Source organism: Podarcis bocagei (assembly GCF_964188305.1).
Source record: "Podarcis bocagei genome assembly, chromosome: 2".
Lineage (NCBI taxonomy): Eukaryota > Metazoa > Chordata > Lepidosauria > Squamata > Lacertidae > Podarcis > Podarcis bocagei.
Window position 1 is genome coordinate 42,966,729 of NC_138126.1, and position 12,431 is coordinate 42,979,159.

The 12,431-nt window shown below is 41.2% G+C and overlaps 1 protein-coding gene across 4 annotated transcripts in view; it reads right to left on the reverse strand.

Annotated features, from left to right (window-relative positions):
* TMCC1 (transmembrane and coiled-coil domain family 1) overlaps nt 1-12,431 on the reverse strand; it is a 128,671-nt gene that overhangs the window by 63,806 nt on the left and 52,434 nt on the right. Inside the window, exon 1 of one of the 4 annotated variants that reach the window (XM_081184159.1) lies at nt 11,567-11,987. The exons of the other annotated variants lie outside the window; for them this stretch is intronic. Within the exon in view, the coding sequence (XP_081040285.1) occupies nt 11,567-11,605 (39 nt within the window). The 5' untranslated portion in view covers nt 11,606-11,987. Of the gene's footprint in view, nt 1-11,566; nt 11,988-12,431 lie in introns of those variants that run through there. 4 annotated transcript variants of the gene reach the window in all.

The following is a 12,431-nucleotide window of genomic DNA, read 5'->3' on the forward strand; positions in this document are numbered from 1 at the left end:
ATAATCCAGTCTGGAGGTGACCGTCGCATGGATCACAGTGGCTAGGTCAGGGCGAGAGAGGTAAGGAGCCAACTGCTTAGCTTGGCGGAGATGAAAAAATGCCACCTTTGTTATAGCTGCAATCTGCGCCTCCATGGAAAGGGAGGTATCGAAGATTACACCCCAACTCTTAACAGACGGTGCTGGCACTAATTGCACCCCCGCAAGAGATGGGAGTTGTCCCCTCAATCCCATATCGTCCCGTCCCAGCCAGAGGACCTCTGTCTTCGAAGGATTTAACTTCAACCGGCTCCCACGTAACCATCCAGCCACAGCTTCCAAGCATCTGATCAGTGTGTCTGGGGCCGAGTCAGGATGGCCATCCATCAACAGATAGAGTTGGGTGTCATCAGCATACTGATGGCAGCCCAGCCCAAAACTCCGGACAAGCTGGGCGAGGGGGCGCATAAAGATGTTAAAATGCATCGGGGAGAGAATCGCACCCTGAGGCACTCCACACACCAAGGAGTGGCGGGATGACAGTTCCCCCCCAAGCGCCACCCTCTGTCCCCGACCAGAGAGAAACGAGCGCAGCCATTGAAGGACTGTGCCCTGGATCCCCACGTCGGCGAGGCGGTGGTCCAGAAGTTCGTGATCGACCATGTCGAAAGCTGCTGACAGATCTAGAAGAATCAGCAGCCCCGACCTGCCTCAATCCAGCTGTCTACGAAGATCATCTGTTAGGGCGACCAGAGCCGTCTCGGTCCCATGACCAGCGCGGAAGCCGGACTGGAATGGATCCAGAGCCGATGTTTCATCCAGAAACCTACCAAAAGAGATTCAGATTGCTTAACTCAGGGGTAGGCAACCTAAGGCCCGTGGGCCAGATGCAGCCCAATTGCCAATTGCCTTCTCAATCTGGCCCGCGGACAGTCTGGGAATCAGTGTGTTTTTACATGAGTAGAATGTGTCCTTTTATTTAAAATGCATCTCTGGGTTATTTGTGGGGCATAGGAATTCGTTCATCCCCCCCGCCCCCCCCAAAATAGTCCGGCCCACCACATGGTCTGAGGGACGGTGGACCGGCCCACGGCTGAAAAAGGTTGCTGGCCCTTGGGCTTAACTTCTATTCAAGGGTTAATTATAGGAAAATAGAAAATCAGTTTGCGGACAACCCATAAGACAGGAAATAAGGTGAGAGGTGGATAATGGAAAAACATGAGCTAGGAAAAAAACCAGCTATCACAAAAGAGAATTCCAGTCTTGATTGCATTTAGATAAAAAACCTGCAGTAGAATTAAGTATTGTCAAAATTTTCCAGTATGTGAACTGAAATGAAGAATTGGATTTCAAACAATCAAATCTCAAACAATTCGATGTGGCCTCTACTCCCTTGTCTGTGTCAATTACTCTTTGTAATTCAGAGAATACTGAACAATGAACAAGCCCAGGAAAGGACTGAATATGCACTTTGTATAGAAATAATAGCTTCATAATGTAAACATTTACTACTATTTATAGTAGCACAAAATGCAATTATACTAACTTTCCTCTTCTGGAAAGAAAGATCTGATCCAATTGCCTCCAAAAGAGTTTTAGAGAAGAACAGACAAACTTCATGTTCACAACACAATCCTAAAAAGCTATAACCATCACAGATAAAACTACATTTCTTTATACTATCATTCAAATGGCACCTTAAAGAACAGTCATTCAAATGTCTTTATAAATATTCCTTGATGATGATGATGGTGATGATGCTTGTAAGCCATATGCAAAACTGTCATTCTAGTTAACAGAATATTTACTTTTCATGAAACAAATGCTGTTTGGGCAGCTTTGTATATATGCCACAGTATATGTAAAGCACAGAGATTGCAACTGTGCTTATTACACTTGAATCAATTTTATAAAGACAAAGCAGATGAGGAACGGTTCTATTTGCTGAAGTATTAACCTCAGTTAATTATCAACCTACTAAATCATTACAAAGTGCCAATGGAAAAATTTCACTGGAAAAAAACCTGTACTTCTTAGGATACAAGGAGGGAGGGGGAGTGTGAAGTATATAAGTAGGTATTAGTGTGCAGTCCAAATGTGAAACAATTAAAAGAGCACTAAATCCAAAAATACAAGGAAATAAATGTGCAGTTACCTCAATTCAGAGCAACCATCAATTCCCTTTACTGCACTTAAAAGTATGAAAGCTATTTACATACAACTACAATCATTTCAATAAATTGAAGAATTTGAATTTAATATAAATTGAAGAATAAATCAGTTGCTCCCACTGATTAATCTGACACTAAGAGAGATATTAATATGCAACTGAAAAGATATAAATGCTACTACGACAACAACAACAACAACCACCAAGTCCATTTGCTATACATACACCTATGGCATTCTACCAGGTAAGGAATACTAGGTTTACCGAAAACAAATAGCTTAAAAAAATTGTTTGCCTCCTTTCCATAGTTCAAACCTTGCTCAAGGAGGTTTACAACATAAAAAATACATAATTACAAGCATAACAAAAATAGTCATAAACAATAAACAAACATCAGAAAGTACACAACCAAATTGAGCAATTTCCACATAAATAATAAGATGTAAGATAAATATACTAAAATGTGGTGGTGGGGTGGCAATGGGTATGGCTGGGCAAGCCAGAGCTGCTTGTTGCTGCCGCCAGAGATAGTCCCATTGGCAGCCTGGGCCTGACTCTGCAAGGCACGAGGTGACATCCTAGCTGAGCAGGGTCATTTGGTGCTGCTGACTTGCATCTAGTAAATAATGACGTGTCTGCTCAGAAGAAAGCCACACTGAGTTCAATGGGCCCTACTCCCAGGTAAGCGAGTGTGGGGCTATGGTGTTTTATATAGGCTTCCAGGGCTCCTCCGGATGACAAGATGCCCCTCCTAACAAAAGCCTGTTCCCCCCTTAACAAAAATCCTGGCTACACCCATGCACGTTGAACAATATATCACTGCACGTTGCTGGGTAAAAATTGTTATTGTGGTGTGATTTCAAAACTGATTTTTGCGGATTATATTGAAAATTTGCACAGCGCTAAAACAGATAATAAAATTTGTGATGTTATCATGCAAAAATGACGAAAAATAGTTGGGAGGAGGCAAAGGATGGGGCCGTGGACCCCCAGGGTCCCCATTGGTCTTATGTGATCAGTTCCATACAAGCTATAATTGACATTCAAGAAATAGCTGTGTCTCATCTCAACAGAATAAAATTCCATATGCAGCGATTCTTCATGCTGCGCAAGTGCCTAGAAGTTTGAAGCTGCCAGCTAAAAACATTTTCTTAAACTCTGTTTGGAAGTATCAGAAGAGATTCCTGAACTAAGAGGTACTGAATACCACTGATGAAATCACTCCTATTTAAAAAAGAAATTGTTGAGGACGAGAGCATCAGACACATTCTAGAACCTTTATGCCCCTGGTGTTCGACAAAAAGAGAACCAGTGTGGCATAATGGTTAGTGTTGGACTAGGACCTGGGAGAGCAGGGTTCAAAACCCCACTCAGCCATGAAGCTCACTGAGTGACCTTAGGCCAGACACCATCTCTTAGCCTAATCTACTTCACAATGTTTTTGTGAGGATGAACCTTGAAATCCTTGGAAGAAGAAGAAGAAGAAGAAGAAGAAGAAGAAGAAGAAGAAGAAGAAGAAGAAGAAGAAGAAGAATTGTTTGGATTTGATATCCCGCTTTATCACTACCCTAGGGAGTCTCAAAGCAGCTAACATTCTCCTTTCCCTTCCTCCCCCACAACAAACACTCTGTGAGGTGAGTGGGGCTGAGAGACTTCAGAGAAGTGTGACTGGCCCAAGGTCACCCAGCAGCTGCATGTGGAGGAGTGGAGACACGAACCCGGTTCCCCAGATTACGAGTCCACCACTCTTAACAACTACACCACACTGGCTCTATCTACAAAGATAAAGGTTGTATATAAATGTAATAATAATAATAATAATAATAATAATAATAATAATAATAATAATAATAATAATAAAAGAAAACCCAACCAACAGGCATTTCTCAAGTTCATTATTCTGAAGGAACAGAGCAGGAAATGCCACACAATGTCTACCATCCAGAATAGCTGAAGTAAGTCCCAGAATGCCAAATTGTATTCCTGTAATTGAAAATTTGGGAGCCGGATATATGAAGCCAGCTGTTTTCCCAAAATGAGGGTGAATTATGCTGTAACCACCAGTTCTCCCACAAACGGCCTTAAATACATCAGAACCAAGAAAGATGTCCAAGGAGACAGCTGAACTGGAAGTGATCTAGCCAGCTGGCCCCTCCCTGCATCTTGATCATAGTTTTTAATCATAGTTTTAACGTAATATGCTACAATTTCCAAGTAAAAGTTATTCCTCGTTGTCTTTAATACTACTATTATCCTATATAGTACATACCTCCAGTGGGAAAGGAAAAAACAACAGATCGTATACCCCAGGTAGACAGGGAGTGCACTTTAACATCTGCTGCCTGCCTGTAACTCTGACAAATTAATAACACTGTGTATATATTTCATACATTGCCATGGAAAGAGACATGATTTGTGAACTTTCTAGTCTTTCCAAGGATTTAGTTCTGCTTTCTTTTACAATTTAAAATTCACATACAGGGATGGCTCAAAGGGAAAAACTGGTGGCATCCAATTGGTGACCTTCAGTGAGGGAGACAATTTTTGATCATTCTTCTACCCCTGCAATCCCATTCCCTTCCCCACCCCTGCAAAAAAAAAGAGAGAGCCTGGTCTGGAAAGAGATGAAGCATCTCAAAAAATTCCCTGTTCTGCCTTCCTTCAGCAGAGGAACATCAACCATATATTATCATTTATGTTTCTTCTTTTTTGGAGATCACTTGGAGCCGACTAAGATTGTCTTCCATGAATATGGTATTAACGGTGTGTCTGTAAGTGACTGTGGAGGCCAATTCTATGTTTAGGACAACCTCTGCCAACAAAATGCCTCCAGAATGATGTTTTGTATTACAACTCCCATCACTCCCAGCCAGAACAGTTAGTGAAGGCTGGGTTTGGGGAAACACTGGATCTTGGTAATACACTTAACAGTATCTGAGATTTCCGCATCTAAGTTGACCCACTTTTATGCAAGAGCTGAATTGTTACTTTCTTCCTTCTTTTGGCAGCCCTTGGCAACGCTTGATACCCACTGCCCTAGGGCTGTGAGGGGGCGTAAAATTTTGGCCTCATTCCTCCCCTCCCATGGAACAAGGCAGAGTGCGGCCCACGGGTTCCATGTCCAAGTACTCTTGTGGCTGGTATAAAAGTTGGGCCACCCTGCTTTAAGAGAATAAAGAATACATAACAACTATATATTTTAAAGTACTTGTTGCTGGGCCTGTTTGTAGAAACTGCCTCAAGCAAACACCTAATAAACCTCAAAAAATTCAGCTGTCTCAAGAGTACAGAAATGAAGCACCCCTGTGTATCGCTAAAGGTCAATCCAATTACTACGGGGAATTACAGGAAAGCATCCCACAGAGCTAAATAAGCTCATTGTCCCCAGAAGAATGGCTGGAACATCCCAAATCTAGATTCATATTCTTAGTACTGCGTATAAATTTTTGGGGACAAGTATTCACTCAGGAGAATAGCTCATAAAGCTCTCTTTAATAGATAACACACCTTTCATTCCAATTAAATGAACCAAAAGTTTTGCCTCTGTGTTGTACTACAATAACTCCTCTCTACACCCTCCCTCCTCCAAATAAAAACCCACAACTGGCAATCAGCTTATGAGGACGAACTGGTAGGCCAGGGCACACCATTCTGTCTACAGAAACTAGAAGCTGTTAGCTTATGTTATTTTATTATACCTCATAGAAGTGATTACTTTGGGAGTGTATATGAACCATGATCTCACCCATCCTTATTATAAGATCCATTTGTCATTATACACCATTACTCAAAGCAACTTAAATTACTAAGTGTGATCTAATGTTACAAAAGGAGTAATAGGAGAATATCTTAAAGGACAAAGAATGAAGGAGATTTTCCAGGAAAAATATTGAAGTGCTTCCCTAATCAGCTTAGCATTCATGACATACTCATTGCCAAGAAACATGTCCAAAAGACTGGTCATCTGACACTAACAAAGAAAAGGTCTATGTTCTTTAAGTCTGTGATACTTTAGAAAATACAAAAGCTACTGGGAGGCTGCTCTATGCAGTAAACCAGAGTAGGAACTGGCATTACATGCTGTTTGGTCACTTCTGCATGGTTTTTAATGCTGTAGCAGCAAGCCATGTACCATGAGCAACTTTGCAAGGAAAACAGTTCACCGCATGGAACAGATGTCATGGACAGGTGGTTTCAACTGACCTGCACATGGCAGCAGCTGTCAGACTAACAGCTGCAACTACTTCCCTAGTTAGGAAAGCTATCTACCATTTCATTTGTTAATATTTCATTAAGCTGGCAAAAACAATTACAATACTGTAAATGCTTGTCAGCATTTTTTTCTTCAAGGAGACAGGTGTTGCGTTACTGCACACACTGCAGTCTGGCCTATTTTTTAGCTCAACTCCCAAGGTAGAATTCATATGTCTAGTTCATTTGCCCATATGATTTCCATTTAAGGAGATAGTAGGGAGGAAACTTTATGACAAACATCAAATCAAATATTTGGTTTTTTAAGGGTTTTTCAGAAAAATCTGTTTTCAGATCAGTGCGTCTACCTAAAGTTTATTATATCAGCACTACAACTAAGCATTCCATATACACACCATATACACAGTCTGGATCTCCTACATGCTCCCAATGGATTAGCATAAAGGTAACCAAAGACAGGCTTGCCTACAAAGTGGAAAGGTTTGCATTACAAGGACTAAGCATTGGTGTGCTTCCTCTTCCTTCTCTGCCACACCTGCAAGGACATGATCAGAAACGTCAACTTCTGTTTTAGACTACCAACAGTTTGATGCAACAAAGTTTGCCACAATTTTGTGTAACCACAAGTACTTTTTGCTGAACCAAGCCACCTTCTCAAACCATGGTTTGAAGCTAGTGGTTTCAATCAGCTATTAGATATTAACAACCACAGTTTGTCAGGTTTGGATGACATGGCAAACTGTGTTAATCCAACAGAAGTGAAAGTTTCCAAATTCCTCCTTGCGGCTACACTGGAGGAAGAGAGAACATGTGAATTGGAGACACACCTATACTTAGTTTCATAAGTGTTCACTGTTTAGTACAATTTTCTTCCAGAATGGAAGGAAGGGGAAAGGAAGTGTCAACTATGTGGGTTGTTGAGTCTTACCTCCCTGACATTTCTGTTAAGAAGACACATATATTAAGAAGAAAAAATAAATAAAATCCATTGTGTTGTGGCATGACTGATGTTCCCTTGCTTCCCAAAATGAGTTGCCTATTGTGATATTCACTCAGATGTTCCAAATTACAGTGGTACCGCGCAAGACGAATGCCTTGCAAGATGAAAAACGCGCAAGACGAAAGAGTTTTCCATTTTTTGAGTCGTTCTGCAAGACGAATTTCCCTATGGGCTTGCTTTGCAAGACGAAACGCCTTGCGAGTTCTTGCGAGTTTGTTTCCTTTTTCTTAAAGCCGCTAAGCCGTTAATAGCCGCTAAGCCGTTAATAGCCGCTAATAGCTGCTAAGCCGCTAATAGCCGTGCTTCGCAAGACGAAAAAACCGCAAGACGAAGAGACTCGCAGAACGGATTAATTTCGTCTTGCGAGGCACCACTGTATCTTACCTATATAGTTCAGGCAGGTTATGAAATAAACTATTTTTACCCTCAGCTATTCAGATGATAATGCCTTCTCAGGATTCTAGTCCAGCCAAAATCAGGAGAGGGACTTGGGTTTGTCCACTCCCTTCCTGTGCCCCACCCAGCTAGGGGAAAGCACTGAGCTGAGATGTAACTTTTTCCCATAGCAAAGAGGGAAGGGGAGTCCAATGCCAGCAACAACATACAATGAAATGTTTAAGACAACTAATATTGAATACACTACAACTGCTATATAAAACAGGTGGTCAGATGTTCTGCTAAATGAACTGTTCTAGTTATGAAAGCAATTTCCATGAGCTCTCTAAGGCCATTTTAAACTTCAGACTGACACCCATTCCACCTTTACCCAAAGTCTGAGATTATTTTTCTGGACAGCTTTCAGTAGCCCTTGAGTAACTTCATTTTTTTTTTACCTCTGTTATAAATATCATTGATTATTTTCTAGAAAAATGCTGAATAGTATTAATATACTAAGGAATATACCTGACATCCTGGGAGCTTAAGCGCAGTTAAGCAATTTGGAGCATTACTTCTGTAGTCCAACTTGTTTTCATGATATAAAAGTAGTAAGAACTAATTGTGGGGAGGGGGTGATATCACTGATCAGAAGTTAAGCAAATTTAATTTATACTCATATTGCAAATTCATTACTCCCATCTTCACTTTTCTGAATTTGTCTGTGACTGGAAGTACAGTGGTACCTCGGGTTACAGACACTTCAGGTTACAGACGCTTCAGGTTACAGATTCCGCTAACCCAGAAATAGTACCTTGGGTTAAGAACTTTGCTTCAGGATGAGAACAGAAATCGTGCGGCGGCTGCGCGGCAGCAGTAGGAGGCCCCATTAGCTCAAGTGGTACCTCAGGTTAAGAACAGTTTCAGGTTAAGAACGGACCTCAAGAACAAATTAAGTGCTTAACCCAAGGTACCACTGTAGTAAGCTCTAACATTGTTGATGAAAGGAACAAGGATGTATTTTCTCTGCAGAACTATTTTGGCTACCTAGTAACACTCATTTACTATAATTGAAGTTTAGATACTGTGAGTGTCCTGGATATTATCGCTGATATAAAGCAATATCCTGCATAACTCCATTAATACAGAGCATGCAGGCTTCCAAGTGATGCAGTATTCTTCATCAGAGTATAAAGAAAACGTATGTTAGTCTCAGGCACACATAGTATCTCCTCATATGTAGTTACTAGACATCATATCTATAAGCGGTTAAACTTTTGAGTTCATTGTCTGAACGTAGTACAAACTACGTTTTTAAAAAAGAATAGTAATACTTCATTTCAGATAGACCTCTGTAATTGTCTGACAGGCGTTCTACTGCAATTGAATTAACAACACCAACTGAAGAGTACCAACAGATATAAATGTGTGACCAATGCCTTTTCCACATGGGGTGTATTCACACAGTATGCACATTATATTCATGTAGCGATGATATTTTTTCAGACACATTTTGCCAGTCTGTTCACATAATGCAACTTAATAATGCAACTAACTGTGATTAAACTGTTAACTTAAGACTAATGGGAGGTAAGGCAAAAAGAGTGCTACACTAGAAAGGCCATACATGTAGCCATATCCTATTAGTAGCATTATAGTATTTTTCCTACTGCAAAATATTTCTTGGCTACCAGGAGTGTTGCTGTTGAAAGTGTGAATAACTATGCTCAAATTGCTGACGCTGGTATAGTTGATGGTATGCTATAAGGGATAATTAGGTGCAACTGATTGTGTACATTCCTATGATCAGAGAACCTTTGAGCACTGAGATGTTCTCCCAGGCACTCTTGCATTAGGTTGGAACTGCTGCATTACCACATTATTGGCATTATTAGCAGCAAAGTCTTGTCCTGACATAGACTCAGGAAGGCAATACGATCTACTCCATACTGTATCATATGAACAGGGCACAAGGCTCTTGTACCTTGCAATAACTGCAGACTGTAGATTCAGTGTACATGTGAAATTCATTCACAGGGGAAATGCGTTCCAAATTTGAAGAATCCTCAAACACTACCACTTACAAATCAGAAGGAGCAACCCACAGACAGCATCCAACTCCCCACCCACCCATAGAAGCCCAAATTGTTTATGCACCAAAATCTGTTGGGGGGGGGGTAGGAATCCATGGAGAGTGATAATGGGTATAGAATACATGACAGAAATGCATGTATTCTGTACCCATTGAGAAATGCAGTTTAGATTGTTTTAAAAAGCAAGTTTTTAGCCCTTATGACTGCACAGTATGGGGAACCATAATATTGGGCTCAAATTATATAGAACCTTAAGGCCAAAAACTGGCCTCCCTTGACTTAATGTAAGATTCAGAAGTCAGTGAGAATAGGTTTCTTTTGTGGAAGAACATAGCTACAGAAACTATGTGAAGTCATTGCATGCCATTTTTTTAAAATTTAACAACAGTAGAGTCTTCATACAACTATTTGAACACACCCACTTCACATTCCCAATAGTGCTCAAACAATGATCATCAGATTTTACAGCTTATTTCAGATGAGTGAGTGGACCTAGGCATAAACCAATTTTAACTATTTCAATGATACTGCTTATTTCCTTTTGTAACAACACTTGGGAGAAAGGTTCGGCATTGATATGATCTATATGCTCAGATCCTCAGCATACTTTCTGGGATTACTTGCAAGTAAATAATTTAGCACTGGGGAAATAAAGTCAGGCTGTTTGTGTGTGGACACATGCAAGGGGAGAGAGAAAAATGGGTCTGTTTCCACTTGCCAGCTCCCAATTTTTATATTGATATTTGATATGCTCATCGCTTTGCTATTTCAAAAATGCTGATGAACTCTGAAAAGGGTCATATGGAATGCCAGTTCATTGCAACACCCTAAAGCTTCCCGATAGACTGTCTGCAGGGAGTGCATTTTGACCTAAATGGAGCATTCAGCTGCTGATCACTGCATTTAACACAAAAAAGAAAGCCTTTACAGGCATTTTAGTGAAAGAGGTACAGAATAAGGGTTTGTTTCATTTTTTTCAATAAATCCAAACTGGGTATAAAGCTTGAGGCCCAAGACCCTATAATTCAGATGATGTCCACAGTATTTGATTCATAACTAAATTCTGTCTTATACAAAAGGTATTTAAGGCCCTCATTTTATTCAGCTTTTAACCTTTTCTGATTTTTTTTAAAAAAGAAAACAACTAAAGGATGGGTTTACAGCATAAACTTATCTACATGTCCAAATTAGGAAAAATACCCATTTTTCAAAAAGCCATCTTAACACACAAAAGCAATGGAAAATATTAAGCAGCAGAATTTCTTTAGAACAATTCCTTTGTTCTTCCTGACTAATACTTTTGAAGAGGCAGCAGCAGCAGCTTCCCTCTGCTTTGCTAGGTGGTTATCAGTCAAATACTATCCTATGCAGAAAGTCCATGTGTTCCATTCCACCTTGCTTTTTCCATTGAGCTCATATTGTGGTATATTAATATGAGTCTTGTTTCTTCTGTATCACACAAGTATGCTAGATATTAAGTCAAAAGAGAGAGCAGCAGGCTCACCAAAGTCCATAGCTCTGGATTTGCAGAGAGGGGGAAAAACCCTGTCTGCCAGTGGACAATTTGCTCTAAAAAACCTTTGTGTCTGTTAGAGGGAAGAACAAAAGGCAGAGCTGCTTCCTCTCAATACACCAGACCCCCGCCCACCTCCTCCGTGCAAGCAGAGATTTCTCTTCTACGAGAGAAATGTGATAATGAGGACAGTCCCACAGATCTTGATGGCAGAAGTAACCTACCTTTGATAGCTGCCTCCTGAGGCTGAAGCGCTGGACCATGGTCACCTTTTTTCTCCAGACAAAGCAATCCACCAGGGGAACGGGAAGGGAAAAGCAAAGAGCAAAGAAGACAGACTGACAGCTGTCTAAAACTGTGTCAAGCAACACATCCTGCAGACTACTAGACGGGCGAACTCCAAGGGGAACCCTCCCAGTCTTAAAACTTCAAATCAGTTCATTGTTCTTCCAAAAAAAAGGAGCTTGTGAAACATGCAGGCAAAGACAGCGGGGAATGAGAGGAGGGGCAGAATCCTGGAGCCGATCACCCTTGTGCCAAGCTTTTTTAACACTTCCTGTGAGTCAGCTGTGAAGGGTCCTGACAGATGGACCACCCCCCTCTCTAGATTCATTAGCTAAATGTTGCCGCGGAACCACCTGAGCCTTGGACGGGACTGACTCGCTGCTCTAGTTAATTCAGGGTGCGGTTAGCAGGCATGTGCCTGAAGTACCGGTAAGAGGGTAAACAGCCAAAACAATCCTCACTAAGATTTAAGCAGCCTCCCTCTTGTGGGTGTCAGCTTTATAAAAACACATGCAAGATCTACTCTTCTGCCCTTATTGCAAAATGCAGCCTAGCTTGCTCAAGCCTCAGAGGGTAGGTGGGGGTGGGGAGATAGATGGTTAACAATGGCTCAGAGGAAGCAAGACTACTCTGGGCTCAGCAGCTGCAGGGCTGTGCCTAGTACTACTGGCTACACATTTCCTCTTATTCACATGCTGAGGTCTCACCTCTCTGAGCGATCATCAGGTACAACCACACATACTACAGCAATGACATCAACTTTGCTCAACTCCAAAGCAAATTAGAGGTGTTTGCTTTGCTTCA